Here is a 25,939-nt window from a genome sequence, read left to right on the forward strand (position 1 = left end):
CGGGAGGGGCGGGGTCTGCAATGCTTCTCTACGAGCGCCGCGGGGCATGACGGGAGTTGTAGTGCGGGAGGGGCGGGGTCTGCAATGCTTCGCTACGGGCGCCGCGGGGCATGACGGGAGTTGTAGTGCGGGAGGGGCGGGGTCTGCAATGCTTCTCTACGAGCGGCGCGGGGCATGACGGGAGTTGTAGTGCGGGAGGGGCGGGGTCTGTAATGCTTCGCTACGGGGCGCGGGGCATGACGGGAGTTGTAGTGCGGGAGGGGCGGGGTCTGCAATGCTTCGCTACGGGGCGCGGGGCATGACGGGAGTTGTAAACGGATAACGAGGGATTTCACGGTGCGCGAGGGATGATCGGGGTTGTAGGCCGGGCCGTAATGCGTCCAGGGCTGTTGGATGCCTGGGGAGGAATTTATGGGCACTTTCGGGTCGTGGGGGGATATTTGGGGGGAATTTGGGGGCGTGTACCCCGGGAGGGGAGAGCTGAGTAGCGAGGGCTGTGTAGGCCCGGCTCTAATGGCGCCCCGGGCAGCCGCGGTGCGAGATGGGAGGTGTAGTCAAAAAGCCAAAATGGCGCCGCCTCGGGGCACCGCCCCCGAGGCCGCTGAGTGGTTGTGCGCTGTGATTGACGTGCGCGGCGCCCAATGAGAAGCGGCGCCGGGGGAAGGCGGGAAGCGGCGGCGGCTGAGGGCGGCGGTGAGGGGGGGTCGCGGATTTCGGGAGAATTTGAGGAGATTTTGGGGGATTTTTGGGAATTTTTGGAAGTTTTGGGGGATTTTGGGATTCTCCGTTACCTCTCCACCCCTCACAGACCCCAGAGACGCGTCCGGAGCGGCGATGGCCGCCAAGGTGAAGGTGGAGAAGCCAGGTGAGCTCGGCCGGAGCCCCTCAAATCCCCAAAATCCAACCCGAGAACCCCAAAATTCCTTCCAAATCCCCTCTGGAATCGCCCAAATCCTCCCTGGAATCCCCAAATTCCAACAGATTACCCGAAGTTACCCCAAATTCCCCCGAGATCCCCACCAGGGAAGCAAAAATCCCCTCCCCAAATTCCCAAAATATTCCTGGAATTGCCCCGAATTCCCCCCAGAATTCCCCAAATCTCACCAAAATTCCTCCCAAATATTCCAGAAATCCATAAAGATCCCCAAATCCAGCCCCAGCTCCCAAATTTCCACACAAATCCTTCTGAAAGCCCTCACAGGACCCCCCAAATTCCCAAAAAATTCCCCCGAAATTGTCCCCAAATCCCCTCTGGGACCCCAAATTTCTCCCAAATTCCTTAAAATTCCCAAAGTCCTGCAAAATTCTCCCAAATTCCCCCAAAATCTTTCTCTCAATTCCCAAAAATTCCCCAAATTTCCCCCCTGGATCCCACCCCCCCAAAAATCCCCCCAAATTCCTGAAATTTCCCTCAAATCCTTCCCAAATCTCCACAAATTCCCAAAGAATTCCCAAATTTCCCAGAACTGAAGCCTGGAACCCCCAAATTCCCAAATAATTTATTAAATCCCCCCAAAATTCCTGAAATTTCCCTCCAATCCTTCCCAAATCTCCTCAGTTTTCCAAAAAATTCCCAGAAATTTCCCAGAGCTGGACCCTGGAACCCCCAAATTCCCCAAAAATTCCTTAAATCCCCCCAAAATTCCTTAAATTCCCCCCAAAATCCCAAAAATTCCTTAAATCCCCCCCAAAAATCCCAAAATTTCCTTAAATCCCCCCCAAAAATTCCTTAAATCCTCCCCAAATCCCCCAAAATTCCTGAAATTTCCCTCCAATCCTTCCCAAATCTCCACAAATTTCCAAATAATTCCCAAAGAATTCCCAAAGAATTCTCGAATTTCCCAGAGCTGGACCCTGGAACCCCCAAATTCCCCAAAAATTCCTGAAATCCCCCCAAAATTCCCAAAAATTCCTTAAATCCCCCTCAAAAATTCATAAAATCCTCCCCAAATTCCCCAAAATTCCTGAAATTCCCTTCAAATCCTTCCCAAATCTCCACAAATTCACAAAAAATTCCCAGAAATTTCCCAGAACTGAAGCCTGGAACCCCCAAATTCCCCAAAAATTCCTTAAATCCCCCCCAAATTCCCAAAAATTCCTTAAATCCCCCTCAAAAATTCATAAAATCCTCCCCAAATTCCCCAAAATTCCTGAAATTTCCCTCCAATCCTTCCCAAATCTCCACAAATTCCCAAAATATTCCCAGAAATTTCCCAGAACTGAACCCTGGAACCCTCAAATTCCCCAAAAATTCCTTAAATCCCCCCAAAATTCCTTAAATTCCCCCCAAAAATCCCAAAATTTCCTTAAATCCCCCCCAAAAATTCCTTAAATCCTCCCCAAATCCCCCAAAATTCCTGAAATTTCCCTCCAATCCTTCCCAAATCTCCACAAATTTCCAAATAATTCCCAAAGAATTCCCAAAGAATTGCCAAAGAATTCCCAAATTTCCCAGAGCTGAACCCTGGAACCCCCAAATTCCAAAAAAATTCCTGAAATCCCCCTCAAAAAATCCCAAAAATTCCTTAAATCCCTCCAAAAGTCCCCAAAATTCCTGAAATCCCCCCCCAAAATTCCTACAATCCTCCCCAAATCCCTCCAAAAATTCCTGAAATTTCCCTGCAATCCTTGCCAAATCTCCTGGAATTCCCAAAGAATTCCCCAAGAATTCCCCAAGAATTCCCAAAGAATTCCCGAATTTCCCAGAGCTGGAGCCTGGAACCCCCAAATTCCCCAAAAATTCCTGAAATTCCCCTGAAAAATCCCAAAAATTCCTTAAATCCCTCCAAAAATTCCTGAAATTTCCCTCAAATCCTTCCCAAATCTCCTGGATTTCCCAAAGAATTCCCAGAAATTTCCCAGAACTAAACCCTGGAACCCTCAAATTCCCCAAAAATTCCTGAAATCCCCCCCAAAAAATCCCAAAAATTCCGGAAATCCCTCCAAAAATTCCGGAAATTTCCCTGCAATCCTCCCCAAATCTCCTCAGTTTTCCAAAAAGTTCCCAAAGAATTCCCAAAGAATTCCCGAATTTCCCAGAACTGAACCCTGGGACCCCCAAATTCCCCAAAAATTCCTTAAATCCCCCCAAAAAATCCCAAAAATTCCTTAAATCCCCCTCCAAAAATTCCTTAAATCCTCCCCAAAATCCCCCAAAATTCCTGAAATTTCCCTCCAATCCTTCCCAAATCTCCACAGATTCCCCAAAAATTCCCAGAAATTTCCCAGAACTGAACCCTGGAACCCCCAAATTCCCCAAAAATTCCTTAAATCTCCCCAAAAAATCCCAAAAAATTCCTTAAATTCCCCCCAAAATCCCCCCAAATTCCTGAAATTTCCCTCAAATCCTTCCCAAATCTCCACAAATTCCCAAAAAATTCCCAGAAATTTCCCAGAACTGAACCCTGGAACCCCCAAATTCCCCAAAAATTCCTTAAATCTCCCCAAAATTCCTTAAATGCCCCCAAAAAATCCCAAAAATTCCGGAAATTCCTCCAAAAATTCCTGAAATTTCCCTGCAATCCTCCCCAAATCTCCTGGAATTCCCCAAGAATTCCCAAGAATTCCCAAAGAATTCCCAAGAATTCCCAAAGAATTCCCGAATTTCCCAGAGCTGGAGCCTGGAACCCCCAAATTCCCAAAAATTCCTTAAATCCCCCCAAAAAATCCCCAAAAATTCCTAAAATCCTCCCCAAATCCCCCCAAATTCCTGAAATTTCCCTCAAATCCTTCCCAAATCTCCACAAATTCCCAAAATATTCCCAGAAATTTCCCAGAACTGAACCCTGGAACCCCCAAATTCCCAAATAATTCCTTAAATCCGCCCCAAAAATCCCAAAAAATTCCTTAAATTCCCCCCAAATCCCCCCAAATTCCTGAAATTTCCTTCAAATCCTTCCCAAATCTCCTCCAATTCCTTCCAAATTCCCAAAAAATTCCTTAAATCCTCCCAAAATTCCTAAAAATTCTTTAAATCCCTCCAAAAATTCCTTAAATTTCCCCCAAAATCCCCCAAAATTCCTGAAATTTCCCTCCAATCCTTCCCAAATCTCCACAAATTCCCAAAAAATTCCCAGAAATTTCTCAGAACTGAAGCCTGGAACCCCCAAATTCCCAAAAATTTCTTCAATCCCCCCAAAATTCCCAAACAATTCCTTAAATTCCACCCAAAATCCCCCAAAATTCCTGAAATTTCCCTCCAATCCTTCCCAAATCTCCACAAATTCCCAAAAAATTCCCAGAAATTTCCCAGAACTGAACGCTGGAACCCCCAAATTCCCAAATAATTCCTTAAATCCCCCCAAAAAATCCCAAAAAATTCCTTAAATTCCCCCCAAATCCCCCCAAATTCCTGAAATTTCCCTCAAATCCTTCCCAAATCTCCTCAAATTCCCCAAAAATTCCCAGAAATTTCCCAGAGCTGGACCCTGGAACCCCCAAATTCCCAAAAAATTCCTTAAATCCCCCCAAAAAATCCCAAAAATTCCTGAAATTTCCCTGCAATCCTCCCCAAATCTCCTGGAATTCCTCAAGAATTCCCAAGAATTCCCAAAGAATTCCCGAATTTGCCAGAGCTGGACCCTGGAACCCCCAAATTCCCCAAAAATTCCTGAAATTCCCCTGAAAAATCCCAAAAATTCCTTAAATCCCACAAAATTCCTGAAATTTCCCTGCAATCCTCCCCAAATCTCCTGGAATTCCCAAGAATTCCCAAAGAATTCCCAAAGAATTGTTCCCGAATTTGGCAGAGCTGGAGGCGGCGGCGGCGCGGCGACGTCTCGACGCCGTCCTGGAGCAGCTCCTGCAGCGCGGGCCCAGGTGGGAGCCGGGCGGGAATCCCGGAATTCCCGGAGTTCTGGGATCCAAAATGGGAATCTGGAGGGGTTTGAGAGGGAATTTGGGGCAGAAATCCGGGAATTTGGGGAATTCTGGGATCCAAAATGGGAATCTGGAGGGGTTTGGGGCAGAAATCCGGGAATTCTGGGATCCAAAATGGGAATTTTGAGGGGTTTGGGGCAGAAATCCGGGAATTCCCGGAGTTCTGGGATGCAAAATGGGAATCTGGAGGGGTTTGGGGCAGGAATCCGGGAATTTTTGGGACGAAAAATGGGAATTTTGAGGGGTTTTAGAGGGAGTTTGGGACAGAAATCCAGGAATTTGGGGAATTCTGGGACGGAAAATGGGAATTTTGAGGGGTTTTAGTGGGAATTTTGGGAGGAGTTTTGGGAATTTTGGGAATTTTGGGATCCAAAATGGGAATTTTGAGGGGTTTTAGAGGGGATTTGGGGCAGGAATCCGGGAATTTGGGGAATTCTGGGATGGAAATGGGAATTTTGAGGGGTTTTAATTGGAATTTTGGGAGGAATTTGGCAATTTTAAGGGGTTTTAGTGGGAATTCGGGCAGGAATCCAGGAATTTGGGGAATTCTGGGATCCAAAATGGGAATTTTGAGGGGTTTTAGAGGGGATTTGGGGCAGAAATCCGGGAATTTTGGGACAAAAAATGGGAATTTTGAGGGGTTTTAGAGGGAATTTTGGGAGTTTATTTGGAATTTTTGGGATTTTGGGAGGAGTTTGGGATCCAAAATGGGAATTTTGAGGGGTTTCAATGGGAATTTTGGGAGTTTATTTGGAATTTTTGGGATTTTGGGGGATTTTGGGATGGAAAATGGGAATTTTGAGGGGTTTTAGAGGGAGTTTGGGACAGAAATCCGGGAATTTTGGGAATTCTGGGATGGAAAATGGGAATTTTGAGGGGTTTTAATGGGAATTTGGGGCGGGAATCCCGGAATTCCCGGAGTTCTGGGATCCAAACGGGAATTTTGAGGGGTTTGGGGCAGAAATCCGGGAATTCTGGGATGGAAACGGGAATCTTGAGGGGTTTTAGAGGGAGTTTGGGGAGGAATTTGGGGAATTCTGGGATCAAAATGGGAATTTTGAGGGGTTTTAGAGGGAATTTGGGGCAGAAATCCGGGAATTTTGGGAATTTTGGGAGATTTTAGGATCCAAAATGGGAATTTTGAGGGGTTTTAGAGGGGATTTGGGGAGGAATTTTGGGAATTTTGGGATCCAAAATGGGAATTTTGAGGGGTTTTAATGGGAATTTGGGGGTTTTAATTGGAATTTTGGGAGGAATTTGGGAATTTTGAGGGGTTTTAGAGGGAGTTTGGGGCGGGAATCCCGGAATTCCCAGAGTTCTGGGATCCAAAATGGGAATCTGGAGGGGTTTGGGGCAGAAATCCGGGAATTTGGGGAATTCTGGGATGGAAAATGGGAATTTTGAGGGGTTTTAGTGGGAATTTGGGGAGGAATTTTGGGAATTCTGGGATCCAAAATGGGAATTTTGAGGGGTTTTAATTGGAATTTTGGGAGGAATTTGGGAATTTTAAAGGGTTTTAGTGGGAATTTGGGCAGGAATCCAGGAATTTTGGGGATTTTGGGATCCAAAATGGGAATTTTGAGGGGTTTTAGAGGGAATTTGGGGCAGAAATCCGGGAATTTTGGGAATTTTGGGATGGAAAATGGGAATTTTGAGGGGTTTTAAAGGGAATTTGGGGGTTTTAATTGGAATTTTGGGAGGAATTTGGGAATTTTGGGATCCAAAACGGGAATTTGGGGGCATTTAATTGGAATTTTGGGAGGAATTTGGAATTCTGGGAGATTTTGGGATCCAAAACGGGAATTTTGAGGGGTTTTAGAGGGAATTTGGGGGTTTTAATTGGAATTTTGGGAGGAATTTGGGAATTTTGAGGGGTTTTAGAGGGAGTTTGGGGCGGGAATCCCGGAATTCCCGGAGTTCTGGGATCCAAAATGGGAATCTGGAGGGGTTTGGGGCAGGAATCCGGGAATTCTGGGATGGAAATGGGAATCTGGAGGGGTTTTAGAGGGAATTTGGGGAGGAATTTGGGGAATTCTGGGATCCAAACGGGAATTTTGAGGGGTTTTAATTGGAATTTGGGGAGGAATTTCGGGAATTCTGGGATCCAAAATGGGAATCTGGAGGGGTTTGGGGCAGAAATCCAGGAATTTGGGAATTCTGGGATTGAAAATGGGAATTTTGAGGGGTTTTAGAGGGAATTTGGGGAGGAATTTGGGAATTTTGGGATCAAAAATGGGAATTTTGAGGGGTTTTAGAGGGGATTTGGGGCAGAAATCCGGGAATTTGGGGAATTCTGGGATGGAAAATGGGAATTTTGAGGGGTTTGGGACAGAAATCTGGGAATTCTGGGGAATTTTGGGATGGAAAATGGGAATTTTGAGGGGTTTGGGACAGGAATCCGGGAATTTGGGAATTCTGGGATGGAAAATGGGAATTCTGAGGGGTTTTAGTGGGAATTTGGGCAGGAATTTGGGAATTTTGGGATCAAAAATGGGAATTTTGAGGGGTTTTAGTGAGAATTTGGGGCAGAAATCTGGGAATTTTGGGAATTTGGGGAGATTTTAGGATCCAAAATGGGAATTTTGAGGGGTTTTAGAGGGGATTTGGGGAGGAATTTTGGGAATTTTGGGATCCAAAATGGGAATTTTGAGGGGTTTTAATGGGAATTTGGGGGTTTTTAATTGGAATTTTGGGAGGAATCTGGGAATTTTGAGGGGTTTTAGAGGGAGTTTGGGGCAGAAATCCGGGAATTTCGGGAATTCTGAGATCCAAAATGGGAATTTTGAGGGGTTTTAGAGGGAATTTGGGGCAGGAATCCAGGAATTTGGGGAATTTTGGGATGGAAAATGGGAATTTTGAGGGGTTTTAGTGGAAATTTGGGGTTTTTAATTGGAATTTTGGGAGGAGTTTTGGGAATTCTGGGAGATTTTGGGATCCAAAACGGGAATTTTGAGGGGTTTAGGGCAGAAATCCGGGAATTTGGGGAATTCTGGGATCCAAAATGGGAATTTTGAGGGGTTTGGGACAGGAATCCGGGAATTTGGGAATTCTGGGATGGAAAATGGGAATTTTGAGGGGTTTTAGAGGGGATTTGGGGAGGAATTTTGGGAATTCTGGGATCCAAAATGGGAATTTTGAGGGGTTTTAGAGGGAATTTTGGGAGGAGTTTTGGGAATTTTGGGAATTTTGGGATCCAAAATGGGAATTTTGAGGGGTTTTAGAGGGAATTTGGGGGTTTTAATTGGAATTTTGGGAGGAATCTGGGAATTTTGGGGTGGAAAAATGGGAATTTTGAGGGGTTTTAGAGGGGATTTGGGGCAGAAATCCGGGAATTTTGGGAATTCTGGGATGGAAAATGGGAATTTTGAGGGGTTTTAGAGGGAATTTTGGGAGTTTATTTGGAATTTTTGGGATTTTGGGAGATTTTGGGATCCAAAATGGGAATTTTGAGGGGTTTTAATGGGAATTTTGGGAGTTTATCTGGAATTTTTGGGATTTTGGGAGATTTTGGGATCCAAAATGGGAATTTTGAGGGGTTTTAGAGGGAATTTTGGGAGTTTATTTGGAATTTTTGGGATTTTGGGATCCAAAATGGGAATTTTGAGGGGTTTTAATGGGAATTTTGGGAGTTTATTTGGAATTTTTGGGATTTTGGGGGATTTCTGGGGATTTCCAAAGGGAATTTTGGGATCCCCAGGACCCTCCCTGGGTGGAATTTTGGGAATTTTTGGGGTTTTTTGGGGAATTTTGGGATCTCTGGGGAGTTCCCAGATTTCTGGGAGCTTCCCAAATTCCGGAATTTTCCAGGGAGCCGCTGGAGGAGGAGCCTGGGAAAGCCCCCGGGGACCCCCCGGCCAAGTAAGGGGGGAAATCCCCAAAAAATTTGGGAATTTGGGGGTGGGGGAGGGGAAAATTCCCTTCCCTGAGCAGAAAAATTCCCAATTTTGTTTTTGGTTTCCAGGGAGGCCTCGCCCAGCGCTCCGGGAAAAAGGTGAGGAGACAGAATTCCCAAAATTCCCAAAATTCCCACAAAATTCCCACAAAATTCCCCAAATTCCCCTGAAATTCCCAAAATTCCCCTGAAATTCCCCCAAAATTCCCCCAAAATTCCCCCAAAATTCCCCTAAAATTCCCCTAAAATTCCCACGAAATTCCCCAAATTCCCCTGAAATTCCCAAAATTCCCCTGAAATTCCCCCAAAATTCCCCCAAAATTCTCCCAAAATCTCCCTAAAATTCCTCCAAATTCACCTAAAATTTCCCAAAATTCCCCCAAAATTACCTCAAAATTCCCTAAAATTCCCAAAAATTCCCAAAATTCCCCTGAAATTCCCAAAATTCCCCTGAATTCCCAAAAATTCCCAAAATTCCCCCAAAATTCCCACAAAATTCCCAAAATTCCCCCAAAATTCCCACAAAATTCCCCCCAAATCTCCCTAAAATTCTCAAAATTCCCCCAAAATTCCCAAAATTCCCCCCAAATTCCCTAAAATTCCCAGGAATTCCCCCAAAATTCCCAGGAATTCCCAGAATTCCCCCAAATTCCCCAAAATTCCCCAAAAACCTCCCTAAAATTCCCAAAATCCCCTAAAATTCCCAAAAAATCCACCAAAATTCCCTAAATTCCCCTGAAATTCCCCCCAAATTCCCCCTAAAATTCCCAAATATTCCCCTGAAATTCCCAAAATTCCCCTGAAATTCCCAAAAATTCCACCAAAATTCCCTAAAATTCCCCCAAATTCCCTTGAAATTCCCAGAAATTCCCAAAATTCCCCCAAAATTCCCCTGAAATTCCCCAAATTCCCCTGAAATTCCCAAAAATTCCCCAAATTCCCCCAAAATTCCCCAAATTCCCCTAAAATTCCCAAAATTCCCACAAAATTCTCCCAAAATCTCCCTAAAATTCCTCCAAATTCACCTAAAATTTCCCAAAATTCCCCCAAAATTACCTCAAAATTCCCTAAAATTCCCAAAAATTCCCAAAATTCCCCTGAAATTCCCAAAATTCCCCTGAAATTCCCCAAAACTCCCAAAATTCCCCCAAAATTCCTTCAAAATTCCCCCAAAATTCCCTCAAAGTTCCCCCAAAATTCCCAAAATTCCCCCAAAATTCCCTCAAAATTCCCCCAAAATTCCCTAAAATTCCCCTAAAATTCACAAAATTTCCCCAAAATTCCCAAAATTCACAAAAATTCCCAAAATTCCCCCAAAATTCCCCAAGAATTCCCCCAAATTCCCACAAAATTCCCCCAAAATTCCCCCAAAATTCCCTAAAATTCCAAAAAATTCCCCCAAAATCTCCCTAAAATTTCTCCAAATTCACCTAAAATTTCCCAAAATTCCCCCAAAATTCCCAGGAATTCCCAGAATCCCCCCAATTCTCTCTAAAATCTCCCTAAAATTCCCAAAATTCTCTGAAATTCCCAAAAATTCCCCTGAAATTCCCAAAATTCCCCCAAAATTCCCCCAAAATTCCCCAGAAATTCCCCAAATTCCCCCAAAATTCCCAAAAATTCCCCCTAAAATTCTCAAAATTCCCTAAAATTCCCCCAAAATTCCCCTGAAATTCCAAAAAATTCCCAAAATTCCCCTAAAATTCAGCCAAAATTCCCTAAATTCCCCTGAAATTCCCAAAAATTCCCCCAAAATTCCCTAAAATTCCCCAAAAATTCCCAAAATTCCCGAAATTCCCCTGAAATTCCCAAAATTCCCCCAAAATTCCCGAAATTCCCCTGAAATTCCCAAAATTCCCCCAAAATTCCCGAAATTCCCCTGAAATTCCCCAAATTCCCCCTAAAATTCCCAAAAATTCCCCCTAAAATTCTCAAAATTCCCTAAAATTCCCCCAAAATTCCCCTAAAATTTCCCCAAAATTCCTAAAATTCCCTAAAATTCCCCCAAAATTCCCCTAAAATTTCCCCAAAATTCCTAAAATTCCCCCAAAATTCCTAAAATTCCCCTGAAATTCCCAGAATTCCCCTAAAATTCCCTAAAATTCTCTAAATTCCCTAAAATTCCCAAAATTCCCCTGGAATTCCCAAAAATTCCCCAAAAAAATCCCAAAATTCCCCTGAAATTCCCCAAGTTCCCGCAGGCTCCCAGGCTCCGTTCCCGATTCCTGCATTCCGTGTTTTCCCGCAGGCTCCGTTCCCGATTCCTGCATTCCGTGTTTTCCCCCAGGCTCCGTTCCCGATTCCTGCATTCCGTGTTTTCCCCCGGGCTCCGTTCCCGATTCCTGCATTCCGTGTTTTCCCGCAGGCCGGGCTCCATTCCCGATTCCTGCATTCCGTGTTTTCCCGCAGGCTCCGTTCCCGATTCCTGCATTCCGTGTTTTCCCGCAGGCTCCATTCCGGATTCCTGCATTCCGTGTTTTCCCGCAGGCTCCGTTCCCGATTCCTGCATTCCGTGTTTTCCCCCGGGCTCCGTTCCCGATTCCTGCATTCCGTGTTTTCCCGCAGGCCGGGCTCCATTCCCGATTCCTGCATTCTGTGTTTTCCCCCAGCCCAGGCTCCGTTCCCGATTCCTGCATTCCGTGTTTTCCCCCAGGCTCTGTTCCCGATTCCTGCATTCCGTGTTTTCCCCTGGGCTCCGTTCCGGATTCCTGCATTCCGTGTTTTCCCGCAGGCCGGGCTCCATTCCCGATTCCTGCATTCCGTGTTTTCCCGGGCTCCATTCCCGATTCCTGCATTCCGTGTTTTCCCCCAGGCTCCATTCCGGATTCCTGCATTCCGTGTTTTCCCGCAGGCTCCGTTCCCGATTCCTGCATTCCGTGTTTTCCCGCAGGCCGGGCTCCGTTCCCGATTCCTGCATTCCGTGTTTTCCCGCAGGCTCCATTCCGGATTCCTGCATTCCGTGTTTTCCCCCAGGCTCCGTTCCCGATTCCTGCATTCCGTGTTTTCCCCCAGGCTCCGTTCCCGATTCCTGCATTCCGTGTTTTCCCCCAGCCCAGGCTCCATTCCCGATTCCTGCATTCCGTGTTTTCCCGCAGGCTCCATTCCCGATTCCTGCATTCCGTGTTTTCCCCCAGGCCGGGCTCCGTTCCCGATTCCTGCATTCCGTGTTTTCCCCCAGGCTCCGTTCCCGATTCCTGCATTCCGTGTTTTCCCCTGGGCTCCGTTCCCGATTCCTGCATTCCGTGTTTTCCCGCAGGCTCCGTTCCCGATTCCTGCATTCCGTGTTTTCCCGCAGGCCGGGCTCCGTTCCCGATTCCTGCATTCCGTGTTTTCCCGCAGGCTCCGTTCCGGATTCCTGCATTCCGTGTTTTCCCGCAGGCTCCGTTCCCGATTCCTGCATTCCGTGTTTTCCCGCAGGCTCCGTTCCCGATTCCTGCATTCCGTGTTTTCCCGCAGGCTCCGTTCCCGATTCCTGCATTCCGTGTTTTCCCGCAGGCTCCGTTCCCGATTCCTGCATTCCGTGTTTTCCCCCGGGCTCCGTTCCCGATTCCTGCATTCCGTGTTTTCCCCTGGGCTCCGTTCCCGATTCCTGCATTCCGTGTTTTCCCGCAGGCCGGGCTCCGTTCCGGATTCCTGCATTCCGTGTTTTCCCCCGGGCTCCGTTCCCGATTCCTGCATTCCGTGTTTTCCCCCGGGCTCCGTTCCCGATTCCTGCATTCCGTGTTTTCCCCCGGGCTCCGTTCCCGATTCCTGCATTCCGTGTTTTCCCCCAGGCTCCGTTCCCGATTCCTGCATTCCGTGTTTTCCCCCAGCCCAGGCTCCATTCCGGATTCCTGCATTCCGTGTTTTCCCGCAGGCCGCCCGGGCGATTCCCGCAGCAGCGACGGAAGAAGAGGAGAGAGGGGGGGGAGGGGCTGGAGCCGCCTCCCCAAAAACAGAGTGAGCCCAAAAACCGGGAATTGTCACCCAAAAATGGGAATTGTCACCAAAAATCGGGAATTGTCACCCAGAAACCCGGAATTGTCACCCAGAATCGGGAATTGTCACCCAAAAACCCGGAATTGTCACCCAAAAACCCGGAATTGTGGCCCAAAAACCGGGAATTGTCACCCAAAAACCCGGAATTGTCACCCAAAAAATGGGAATTGTCACCCAAAAACCGGGAATTGTCACCCAAAAACCGGGAATTGTGGCCCAAAAACCCGGAATTGTGACCCAAAAACCCGGAATTGTCACCCAAAATTGGGAATTGTCACCCAAAATTGGGAATTGTCACCCAAAATTGGGAATTGTCACCCAAAATCGGGAATTGTCACCCAAAATCGGGAATTGTCACCCAAAAACCGGGAATTGTCACCCAAAAACCTGGAATTGTCACCCAAAAACCCGGAATTGTCACCCAAAAACCGGGAATTGTCACCCAAAATTGGGAATTCTCACCCAAAAACCCGGAATTGTCACCCAAAATCTGGGAATTGTGACCCAAAAACCGGGAATTGTCACCCAAAAACCCGGAATTGTCACCCAAAATTGGGAATTGTGACCCAAAAACCGGGAATTGTGACCCAAAATTGAGAATTGTGGCCCAAAAATTGGGAATTCTGACCCAAAATTGGGAATTGTCACCCAAAATTGGGAATTCTGACCCAAAAACCGGGAATTGTCACCCAAAATCGGGAATTGTCACCCAAAACTGGGAATTCTGACCCAAAAACCGGGAATTGTCACCCAAAAACCAGGAATTGCAACCCAAAAATTGGGAATTGTGACCCAAAATCGGGAATTGTCACCCAAAAACCGGGAATTGTCACCCAAAAACCCGGAATTGTCACCCAAAACCGGGAATTGTCACCCAAAATTGGGAATTGTCACCCAAAAACCGGGAATTGCAGCTGGAAAAATGGGAATTGTGACCCCAAATTGGGAATTCTGACCCCAAAACGGGGAATTGGGAATCGGGGCTGGGTTTTGGGGTGATTTTGAGGTGTTTTGGGTCATTTTGGGATGATTTTGGGTGTTTTTGGGGTGATTTTGGGTGTTTTTAGGGTGTTTAGGGTGTTTTTTGGGGTGTTTTTGTGTCATTTAGGGGTGTTTTTGGGGTGATTTTGGGTGGTTTTGGGTCAATTTGTGCCATTTTTGGGGTGATTTTGGCTGATTTTGGGTGATTTAGGGGTGATTTGGGGTGATTTTGGGGTGTTTTGTGCCATTTTTGGGCCGGTTTGTGCCAGTTTTGGGGTGTTTTTGGGTCATTTAGGGGTGATTTTGGGTGATTTTGGGGTGAGTTTGGGTGATTTTGGGTCATTTAGGGGTGATTTTGGGTCATTTGGGGTGATTTGTGGTGATTTTGGGTCATTTAGGGGTGATTTGGGTGATTTTGGGTCATTTAGGGGTGATTTTGGGTGATTTGGGGTGATTTGTGGTGATTTTGGGTCATTTAGGGGTGATTTGGGGTGTTTTTGGGGTGATTTTGGGTCATTTAGGGTCGTTTAGGGGTGATTTGGGTGATTTTGGGTCGTTTAGGGTGATTTTGGGTCATTTAGAGGTGATTTTGGGTGATTTTGGGTCGTTTGGGGTGATTTTGGATCATTTAGAGGTGATTTGGGGTGATTTTGGGTCATTTAGGGGTGATTTGGGGTGAGTTTGGGGTGAGTTTGGGTGATTTTGGGTCATTTAGGGGTGATTTGGGGTGATTTTGGGTCATTTAGGGGTGATTTTGGGTGATTTGGGGTTGTTTAGGGGTGATTTTGGGTCATTTGGGGTGATTTTGGGTCATTTAGGGGTGATTTTGGGTGATTCAGGGGTGATTTTGGGTGATTTTGGGTCATTTAGAGGTGAGTTTGGGTGATTTTGGGTCATTTAGGGGTGATTTGGGGTGATTTTGGGTGATTCAGGGGTGATTTTGGGTGATTTTGGGTCATTCAGGGGTGATTTTGGGTCATTTAGGGGTGATTTTGGGTGATTTCGGGTCATTTAGAGGTGATTTGGGGTGTTTAGGGGTGATTTGGGGTATTTTGATGTGATTCCGGCTGATTTTGTGCTGGTTTCGGGCTGATTTTTGCCGTTTTTGGGGCGATTCTGGCCGTTTCTGGGTGCTCTGTGTGATTTTTCCCGCAGACTCCTTCGTGATCCGGCTCTTTGACCGCAGCGTGGAGCTGGGGCAGTTCCCGGCGGGGACCCCCCTGTACCCCGTGTGCCGCGCCTGGATCGGCCACAGCCCCGCCCCCGGCCCGCCCCCCGAGCAGGTCCGCACTGGTTTGAACTGGGAGGGACTGGGAGGGGACTGGGATGGAACTGGGAGGGGACTGGGAGGGACTGGGATGGACTGGGATGGACTGGGAGGGACTGGGAGGGGACTGGGAGGGGACTGGGATGGACTGGGGGGGAACTGGGAGGGGACTGGGAGGGACTGGGATGAACTGGGATGGACTGGGATGAACTGGGAGGGACTGGGAGGGACTGGGATGGACTGGGATGGACTGGGATGAACTGGGAGGGAACTGGGAGGGAACTGGGAGGGGACTGGGAGGGGACTGGGATGGACTGGGATGGACTGGGACAGATTGGTTTAAACTGGGATGGAACTGGGAGGGAACTGAAAGGGAACTGGGAGGGACTGGGATGGACTGGTTTAAACTGGGATGAACTGGGAGGGGACTGGGACAAACTGGGAGGGACTGGGAGGGTTTGGTTTGAACTGGGATGGACTGGGAGGGACTGGGATGAACTGTTCTATACTGGTTTATACTGGTTTATACTGGTTTATACTGGTCTGTACTGGTCTGTACTGGTCTATACTGGTTTATATTGGTTTATACTGGTTTATACTGGTCTATACTGGTTTATACTGGTTTATACTGGTTTATACTGGTTTATACTGGTCTGTACTGGTCTGTACTGGTTTATACTGGTCTGTACTGGTTTATACTGGTTTATACTGGTCTGTACTGGTCTATACTGGTTTATACTGGTCTATACTGGTCTATACTGGTTTATACTGGTCTGTACTGGTTTATACTGGTCTATACTGGTCTGTACTGGTCTGTACTGGTTTATACTGGTCTATACTGGTTTATACTGGTTTATACTGGTTTATTCTGGTCTGTTCTGGTGCAGGCCCCCCCCGGAGCCGAGGATGTTCTGGCCCTGCCCCCACCCGGCCCCGCCCTGGCCCCGCGGGTCCCCTCCCCCCTGGGCCCCGAGGAGGGGGCGGCGCCACCCGACCAGGTGAGAGCTAAAATCACCTCAAATCACCCCGAAATACACCCAAAATACACCCCAAAATACACCCCAAAATACCCCCAAAATACACCCAAAATCACCCCGAAATACACCCCAAATCACCCTGAAATACACCCAAAATACACCCCAAAATACACCCCAAAATCACCCCAAAATACACCCAAAATACACCCCAAAATCACCCCAAATCACCCTGAAATACACCCCAAAATACACCCCAAAATCACCCCAAATCACCCAAAATAACCTCAAAATACACCCCAAATCACCCTGAAATACACCCAAAATACACCCCAAAATACACCCCAAAATACCCCCAAAATACACCCCAAAATACACCCCAAATCACCCCAAAATACCCCCAAAATCACCCCAAATCACCCCGAAATACCCCCAAAATCACCCCAAAATCATCCCAAATCACCCCGAAATACCCCCAAAATACACCCCAAAATCACCCCAAAATACCCCCAAAATACCCCCAAAATACACCCCAAAATCACCCCAAATCACCCTGAAATACACCCCAAAATACACCCCAAAATACCCCCAAAATACACCCAAAATCACCCCGAAATACAACCCAAATCACCCCGAAATACACCCAAAATCACCCCGAAATACAACCCAAAATCACCCCAAATCACCCCGAAATACCCCCAAAATCACCCCAAAATCATCCCAAATCACCCTGAAATACACCCCAAAATACACCCCAAAATCACCCCAAAATACACCCCAAAATCACCCCAAATCACCCTGAAATACACCCCAAAATACACCCCAAAATCACCCCAAATCACCCCGAAATACACCCAAAATAACCACAAAATACCCCTAAAATCACCCCAAAATCACCCCGAAATACACCCAAAATAACCACAAAATCACCCCAAAATCACCCCGAAATACACCCAAAATACACCCCAAAATCACCCCAAAATCACCCCAAAATACACTCAAAATAACCACAAAATACACCCAAAATCACCCCAAAATACACTCAAAATAACCACAAAATACCCCCAAAATACACCCAAAATACACCCTAAAATCAACCCCAAATACACCCCAAAATACACCGAAAGAACCCCAAAATCACCCCAAATAACCCCAAAATACACCCAGAATAACCTCAAAATACACTCAAAATAGCCACAAAATACCCCCAAAATCACCCCGAAATCCACCCCAAAATACACCCAAAATAACCCCAAAATACACCCAAAAATAACCCCAAAATACACTCAAACTAACCACAAAATCACCCCAAAATCACCCCAAAATCACCCAAAATACACTCAAAATACACCCAAAATAACCTCAAAATACACCCAAAATCACCCCAAAATCACCCAATACACTCAAAATAACCCCAAAATACCCCAGAACACCTCAAAAATAACCCAGAAACATCCCAAAAATTCCCTAAAAACATCCCAAAAATCCCCTAAAAACATCCCAAAAATCCCTTAAAAACATCCCAAAAATCCCCTAAAAACATCCCAAAAATCCCCTAAAAACATCCCAAAAATCCCTTAAAAACATCCCAAAAATCCCTTAAAAACATCCCAAAAATCCCCTAAAAACATCCCAAAAATCCCTTAAAAACATCCCAAAAATCCCCTAAAAACATCCCAAAAATCCCTTAAAAACATCCCAAAAATCCCTTAAAAACATCCCAAAAATCCCCTAAAAACATCCCAAAAATCCCCTAAAAACATCCCAAAAATTCCCTAAAAACATCCCAAAAATCCCCTAAAAACATCCCAAAAATCCCTTAAAAACATCCCAAAAATCCCTTAAAAACATCCCAAAAATCCCCTAAAAATATCCCAAAAATCCCCTAAAAATATCCCAAAAATCCCCTAAAAACATCCCAAAAATCCCTTAAAAACATCCCAAAAATCCCTTAAAAATATCCCAAAAATCCCCTAAAAACATCCCAAAAATCCCCTAAAAACATCCCAAAAATCCCCTAAAAACATCCCAAAAATCCCTTAAAAACATCCCAAAAATCCCCCAAAAAACCCCAAATTTCCCCCAAATTTCCCCCAAATTTCCCCATCCCCCCAGCCCCGCTTGGCCCCGCCCATTTGATGACGTCACCGTTTTGGCCCCGCCCAGGTGCTCGACCCCGCCCCCTCGATTACGTCACTGATCTACAAGAACATGGACAGGTGGAAACGAGTGCGGCAGCGGTGAGAGACTGGGACGGACTGGGGGGGCCTGAACTGGTTTGAACCGGTTTGAACTGGTTTGAACTGGTTTGAACTGGTCTGTATCAGTCTTCACTGGTCTGTACCGGTTTATACTGGTTTATACTGGTTCATACCGGTCTGTACTGGTTTAGACTGGTGTGTACCTGTTCATACTGGTTCATACTGGTTCGTACTGGTTCGTACTGGTTCGTACTGGTTTGTACTGGTTTGTACTGGTTTGTACTGGTTTGTAGCGGTTCATACTGGTTGATACTGGTCTGTACTGGTCCGTACTGGTTTATGTTGGGCTCTACTGGTTTATACTGGTTGATACTGGTCCGTACTGGTCTGTACCGGTTCATACTGGTTTATACTGGTTTGTACTGGTTGATACTGGTCCGTACTGGTCTGTACCGGTTCATACTGGTTTATACTGGTCCATACCGGTTCATACTGGACCATACTGGTTTATACTGGTTGATACTGGTCCGTACTGGTCTGTACCGGTTCATACTGGCTTATACTGGTTTGTACCACTTGATACTGGTCCGTACTGGTTGGTACCGGTCCATACTGGTTTATACTGGTCGGTACCGGTCAATACCGCTTGATACTGGTCTGTACTGGTTTATACTGGTCTGAACTGGTCCGTACCGGTTCATACTGGTCTATACTGGTCCATACTGGTTTATACTGGTCTGTACTGGTCCGTATTGGTTTGTACTGGTCCGTACTGGTTTATACTGGTCTGTACTGGTTTGTACCGGTTCACACTGGTCTATACTGGTCCGTACTGGTTTGTACTGGTTTGTACTGGTTTGTACTGGCCCGTATCAGTTCATACTGGTCTGTACTGGTTTGTACTGGTTTTTACTGGTCCGTACCGGTTCATACTGGTCCGTACTGGTCTATACTGGTCCGTACTGGTTTATACTGGTCTGTACTGGTCTGTACTGGTTTGTACTGGTTTGTACCGGTTCATACTGGTTTATACTGGTCCGTACTGGTCCGGCAGGTGGCGGGAGGCGGCGCAGCGGCAGCAGCAGCGCTACGGCCCCAGCCTGAGGCTGCTGCGCATCATCTACGAGAGACAGTGATGACACGCCCACCCCGGGCCACGCCCACCATGGCCACGCCCACCTTGGCCACACCCATCCTGACCGTGTCCACCCTGCCCGTACCACGGCCACGCCCACTGTGGCCACGCCCACTATGATCACACCTACCCTGGCCACGCCCTGACCATGGCCACGCCCACAACGGCCATGCCCAACCTGGCCATGCCCACTACGGTCACACCCATCATGGCCACGCCCACCCCTGTCCATCATAGGCCACACCCACCGTGACCACGCCCACCCCAATAAAGAAATTTCCATATTTGGGTGTGGTCAGTGCCTTTATTTGGGGGAAAAGGGGCGGGGCTTCCCGGCGGTGACATCATCGCTGCTGTGTGGGGAGAGAAGGGGAGGGGTCAAGAGCGGCGAGGCCACGCCCCCTTTGGCTTTCTATTGGTCAGGGTTAGTCCTAATGCTAATTTCCAGCTCTCCCATTGGCTGCTCAGAGCCTTTTCCCATTGGCCGATCTCAGCCCCTCCCTGCCCTCCCATTGGCTGAAACAACCATGCCCCGCTCCCGCCCTCTCCCATTGGCTGGTTGTGGCCCCACCCTCACCTTGCTGCTCTCCCATTGGCCGCGGGCAGCCCCGCCCCGGCTCAGGGCTCTCCCATTGGCTGAGTGAAGCTGAGGGCGTCGCCCAGCGCTCCCCATTGGCTGCGGCGGCTCTGGAACAGCCCCACCCACACGCCCAGGCCCAGCCCCCAGAGCGCCGCGCCCACGGCCGAGCGCAGCACGTCTGCGAGGAGACGGAAACGGCCAAAATCAGCCCAAAAACTGCCCCAAAACCCCCCAAAATCAACCCAAAATCACCCCCAAAAACTGCCCCAAAACCCCCCAAAATCAACCCAAAATCACCCCCAAAAATCAGCCCAAAATCAACCCAAAAACTGCCCCAAAACCCCCCAAAATCAACCCAAAATCACCCCCAAAAATCAGCCAAAACTTCCCAAAATCAAACCAAAATCACCCCCAAAAATCAGCCCCAAAATCAACCCCAAATCAACCCAAAATCAGCCCAAAATCACCCCCAAAAATCACCCCCAAAATCAGCCCCAAAATCAGCCCAAAAACTGCCCCAAAATCAGCCAAAATCAACCCAAAATCAATCCAAAACAGCCCGAAAAAACCCAAAATCAGCCCCAAAAATGCCCCAAATCAGCCCCAAAATCAGCCCCAAAAATGCCCCAAATCAGCCCAAAATCAGCCCCAAAATCAGCCCCAAAAATGCCCAAAATCAGCCGCAAAATCAATCCAAAACAGCCCAAAAAAACCCCAAAATCAACCCAAAATCACCCCCAAAAATGCCCAAAATCAGCACCAAAATTAGCCCAAAATCAACCCAAAATCAGCCCCAAAATCAGCCAAAAACTGCCCCAAAACCCCCCAAAATCAACCCAAAATCAATCCAAAACCGCCTGTAAAAACCCCAAATCAACCCAAAATCACCCCCAAAAATGCCCAAAATCAGCCCCAAAATCAGCCCCAAAATCAACCCAAAATCAGCCAAAAAAACCCAAAATCAACCCAACTCTGCCCCAAAAATCAGCCCCAAAATCAACCCAAAATCAATCCAAAACTGCCCGAAAAAACCCAAAATCAGCCCCAAAATCAGCCCCAAAATCACCCCAAAACAGCCCAAAAATCAACCCAAAAACAGCTCAAAACCAGCCCAAAATCACCCCAAAATTAGCCCCAAAATCACCCCCAAAAACAGCCCAAAACAACCCAAATCCAGCTCCAAAAACAACCCAAAACACCCCCAAAATCATCCCAAAATCATCCCAAAACCAGTCCTCAAAACCCCCAAAAACCACCGAAAAACCCCCAAATCAACCCAAAAATCAGCCCCAAAATCACCCAGAATTACCCCAAAATTACCCCAAAATCAGCCCAAAAACAACCCAAAAACAGCCAAAAAACCCCAAAATCACCCCAAAACAACCCAAAAATCAGCCCCAAAATCACCCCAAAACAGCCCAAAAAAACCCAAAATCACCCCAAAAACCAGTCCTGAACACCCCCAAAAAAACCCAAAATCAGCCCAAAAACAGCCCAAAAATCCGTCCTCAAAACACCCAAAATCGGCCCAAAATCACCCCCAAAAACAACCCAAAACACCCCAAAATCAGCCCAAAGTCACCCCAAAATCAGCCCAAAACAACCCCCAAAAACCACCGAAAAACCCCCCAAATCAACCCAAAAATCAGCCCCAAAATCACCCAAAATCACCCCAAAATCAGCCCAAAATCTCCCCAAAAATCAGCCCCAAAATCACCCAGAATTACCCCAAAATCACCCCAAAACCAGCTCCAAATCAGCCCCAAAATCCCCCAAAATTTGCCCAGAAATCCCCAAAATTTCCCCCCAAAATTGCCCAAAAATCAACCAGAAAAAAACCCCAAAATCTTCAATTTCCTCAAAATCCTCTCCAAACTCAACCCCCAAATCCCCAAATCCCACCCAAAATAACCCAAAATTGCTTCGATTCACCCCAAAATTCACCCAAAATCCCCAGAATTCACCCCAAAACTGCCCAAATCCCCTCAAACAGCCCCAAATTCACCCAAAATGACCCCAAAAAATCAAAATATCGACCCGAAAAGTCCCAAATTTCCCCAAATCCCCCCCAAATTTCCTCCAATCCCCAAAAATTCCACCCAAATCCCTCCCAAATTCCCAAAACTTCCCCAAATTTTCCCAATTTTCCCAAAATCCCCCCGAATTTCCCCAAATTCGCCCCCGAATCTCCCAAATTTTCCCAAAATTCCCGATTTTCCCAAAAATCCCCCTCGGATTTCCCCCAATCCCCAAAAAATTCCACCCAAATCCCTCCCAAACTCCCCAAATTCCTCCCAAAACTCCCAAAATTCCCCCAAATCCCCCCCAAAATTCCCAAATTTCCCCAAATCCCCCCAAAATTTCCCCCCAAAATTCCCAAATTTCCCCCAAAATTCCCCCAAATTTCCCCAAATCCCCCCAAAATTTCCCCAAAATTCCCAAATTTCCCCAAATCCCCCCCAAATTTCCCCAAATCCCCCCAGAATTCCCCCCCAAAACCCCAAATTTTCCCGGAATCTCCCGGAATCTCCCGGAATCCCCCGGAATTTTCCGGAATTCCCCAGAATTCCCCGGAATCCCCCGGAATCCCCTGGAATTTTCCGGAATTCCGGCTGTTCCGGCCGCTCACAGCGTTTGATGCGCGGCTGTTCCCCGAAGGGCGGGGCCAGGAACGCCTCCCGGAAAAACCAAACCACGTTCACCAACCACAGGAACGGCAACAGCAGGAACCCACCTGGGACAGGTAAACAACACCTGAACACACCTGGACACACCTGGATACACCTGAACACACCTGGGACAGGTAAACAACACCTGAACACACCTGAACACACCTGGATACACCTGAACCCACCTGGGACAGGTAAAAATACACCTGAACACACCTGGACACACCTGAACCCACCTGGGACAGGTAAAAATACACCTGGATACACCTGGGACAGGTAAACAACACCTGAACACACCTGGGACAGGTAAACAACACACCTGGGACAGGTAAAAATACACCTGAACACACCTGGGACAGGTAAACAACACCTGAACACACCTGGGATACACCTGAACACAGCTGGGACAGGTAAACAACACCTGAACACACCTGGGACAGGTAAACAACACACCTGGAGACACCTGGGATACACCTGGGATACACCTGGGACAGGTAAACAACACCTGAACACACCTGGGATACACCTGGATACACCTGGGACAGGTAAACAACACCTGAACACACCTGGGATACACCTGGATACACCTGGGACAGGTAAACAACACCTGAACACACCTGGGACAGGTAAAAATACACCTGGGATACACCTGGGAAAGGTAAACAACACCTGAACCCACCTGGGACAGGTAAACAACACACCTGGGACAGGTAAAAATGCACCTGGGTACACCTGGGACAGGTAAACAACACCTGAACACACCTGGGACAGGTAAACAACACCTGAACACACCTGGACACACCTGGGACAGGTAAACAACACACCCGGGATACACCTGGATACACCTGGGACAGGTAAAAATACACCTGGGATACACCTGGGACAGGTAAAAATACACCTGGGATACACCTGGGACAGGTAAAAATACACCTGGGATACACCTGGGACAGGTAAAAATACACCTGAACACACCTGGGACAGGTAAAAATACACCTGAACCCACCTGGGACAGGTAAACAACACCTGAACACACCTGGGACAGGTAAACAACACCTGAACACACCTGGGACAGGTAAACAACACCTGAACACACCTGGGACAGGTAAAAATACACCTGGACACACCACGACCACCAACAGTCACTCAGGGTCACTCAGGGTCACTCAGGGTCACTCAGGGTCACTCAGGGGTCACTCAGGGTCACTCAGGGTCACTCAGGGGTCACTCTGGTCACTCAGGGTCACTCAGGGGTCACTCAGGGGTCACTCAGGGTCACTCAGGGTCACTCAGGGGTCACTCAGGGGTCACTCAGGGTCACTCAGGGTCACTCAGGGTCACTCAGGGTCACTCAGGGTCACTCAGTGGTCACTCAGGGTCACTCAGGGTCACTCAGGGTCACTCAGGGTCACTCAGGGTCACTCAGGGGTCACTCAGGGTCACTCAGGGTCACTCAGGGGTCACTCTGGTCACTCAGGGTCACTCAGGGGTCACTCAGGGGTCACTCAGGGTCACTCAGGGTCACTCAGGGGTCACTCAGGGGTCACTCAGGGTCACTCAGGGTCACTCAGGGTCACTCAGGGTCACTCAGTGGTCACTCAGGGTCACTCAGGGTCACTCAGTGGTCACTCAGGGTCACTCAGTGGTCACTCAGGGGTCACTCAGGGGTCACTCAGGGTCACTCAGGGTCACTCAGGGGTCACTCAGGGGTCACTCAGGGGTCACTCAGGGTCACTCAGGGTCACTCAGGGTCACTCAGGGTCACTCAGGGTCACTCAGGGTCACTCCGGTCACTCAGGGGTCACTCAGGGGTCACTCAGGGTCACTCAGGGGTCACTCAGGGTCACTCAGGGTCACTCAGGGTCACTCAGGGGTCACTCAGGGTCACTCAGGGGTCACTCAGGGTCACTCAGGGGTCACTCAGGGTCACTCAGGGTCACTCAGGGTCACTCAGGGTCACTCAGAGGTCACTCAGGGTCACTCAGGGTCACTCAGGGTCACTCAGGGTCACTCAGGGGTCACTCAGGGGTCACTCAGGGTCACTCAGGGGTCACTCAGGGTCACTCAGGGTCACTCAGGGTCACTCAGGGTCATTCAGGGTCACTCAGGGTCACTCAGTGGTCACTCAGCGGTCACTCAGGGTCACTCAGGGTCACTCAGGGTCACTCAGAGGTCACTCAGAGGTCACTCGGGGTCACTCAGGGTCACTCAGGGTCACTCAGGGTCACTCTGGTCACTCACCCAGGTAATATTTCCGGCACAGCTCCAGCTTCTCCTCGTTGGAGACGCGCTCCAGGTTCATCTGCACCAGTAAAAACCAGTACAGACCAGTATGGACCAGTATGGACCAGTTCAAACCAGTTCAAACCAGTATGGACCAGTACGGACCAGTATGGACCAGTATGGACCAGTATGGACCAGTACGGACCAGTACGGACCAGTACGGACCAGTATGGACCAGTTTAAACCAGTATGGACCAGTATGGACCAGTACGGACCAGTATAAACCAGTCCAAACCAGTTTAAACCGGTCCAAACCAGTATGAACCAGTTCAAACCAGTTCATCCCAGTATCGCTTCCAGTTCATCCCAGTAACTCCCAGTCTACCCCAGTAACAACTCCCGGTTCATCCCAGTTTATCCCAGTCCATCCCAGTCCCTCCCAGTCCATCCCAGTCCCCTCCCAGTCCCCTCCCAGTCCATCCCAGTTCCCTCCCAGTCCATCCCAGTCCATCCCAGTCCCTCCCAGTCCCTCCCAGTCCATCCCAGTCCATCCCAGTCCCCTCCCAGTCCATCCCAGTCCCTCCCAGTTTGTCCCAGTCCATCCCAGTTCGCCCCAGTTCTCACCGCGGCTCCCGCGCTGCCGCCGCCGCTTCCTGGCTCCTGACGTCACTTCCGCCCCGCCTCCTGACGTCATTTCCTCCCATCGGCGGGGAGCCCGCAGCGCGCGGGAGGAGGAAACATCGCGAGAGTTCGGGGACTGGCGGGGAACTGGGAGGGAACTGGGACAAACTGGGAGGGAACTGGGAGGGAACTGGGAGGGAACTGGGACAAACTGGGAGGGAACTGGGACAAACTGGGAGCACTGGGAGGAACTGGGAAGGAACTGGGAGCACTGGGAGGGAACTGGGAGGGAACTGGGACAAACTGGGAGGGAACTGGGACAAACTGGGAGGGAACTGGGACAAACTGGGAGCACTGGGAGGGTCGCTGGTTGTTACTGGGGTGAACTGGGAGCGCGGCGCTCGCTACTTCCGCATAAGGCCCCGCCCACTTGACTGCAGCCAATCAGCGCCACCCGTTCGCTCCCCTCACTGACCAATCAGTACCACCCGTTCGGTCTCGTAACTGACCAATCAGCGCCGCCCGTTGGTTCCGCACACTGAC

General features: G+C 48.3%; 3 protein-coding genes across 4 annotated transcripts; 2 read left to right on the forward strand and 1 right to left on the reverse strand.

Moving 5' to 3' along the window:
* The first annotated feature begins 658 nt into the window (after positions 1 to 658).
* Positions 659 to 19,590, forward strand: LIN37 (lin-37 DREAM MuvB core complex component). Its single transcript, XM_086864952.1, has 10 exons — positions 659 to 693; positions 809 to 865; positions 4,749 to 4,818; positions 8,686 to 8,736; positions 8,840 to 8,869; positions 12,627 to 12,709; positions 14,885 to 15,012; positions 15,884 to 15,994; positions 18,137 to 18,210; positions 19,226 to 19,590. The coding sequence occupies exons 2-10, from the start codon at positions 835 to 837 to the stop codon at positions 19,305 to 19,307; spliced, it is 660 nt and encodes a 219-aa protein (XP_086721078.1). The 5' UTR covers positions 659 to 693; positions 809 to 834; the 3' UTR covers positions 19,308 to 19,590.
* Positions 11,540 to 12,622, forward strand: LOC147648997 (uncharacterized; the record flags this gene model as incomplete). The annotated part of the gene is made up of 1 exon (XM_086864958.1): positions 11,540 to 12,622. A coding segment is annotated over one exon (1,083 nt), but the record flags the coding sequence as incomplete, so codon positions are not given.
* Positions 19,591 to 25,939, reverse strand: PSENEN (presenilin enhancer, gamma-secretase subunit). Of its 2 annotated transcripts, none has more exons than XM_086864950.1 (5): positions 25,400 to 25,939; positions 24,794 to 24,854; positions 22,516 to 22,620; positions 19,884 to 20,064; positions 19,591 to 19,659 (listed from the first exon to the last, which is right to left on the reverse strand). In XM_086864950.1, the coding sequence occupies exons 2-4, from the start codon at positions 24,852 to 24,854 to the stop codon at positions 19,925 to 19,927; spliced, it is 306 nt and encodes a 101-aa protein (XP_086721076.1). In that variant the 5' UTR covers positions 25,400 to 25,939; the 3' UTR covers positions 19,591 to 19,659; positions 19,884 to 19,924. The 2 variants fall into 2 exon arrangements, with proteins under 2 accessions (XP_086721076.1, XP_086721077.1); XM_086864951.1 differs by having other exon boundaries at positions 19,591 to 19,656; positions 25,400 to 25,829.

This window comes from Cyanistes caeruleus, chromosome 28, assembly GCF_971803275.1.
Source record: "Cyanistes caeruleus chromosome 28, bCyaCae1.hap1.1, whole genome shotgun sequence".
Classification (NCBI taxonomy): Eukaryota; Metazoa; Chordata; class Aves; order Passeriformes; family Paridae; genus Cyanistes; species Cyanistes caeruleus.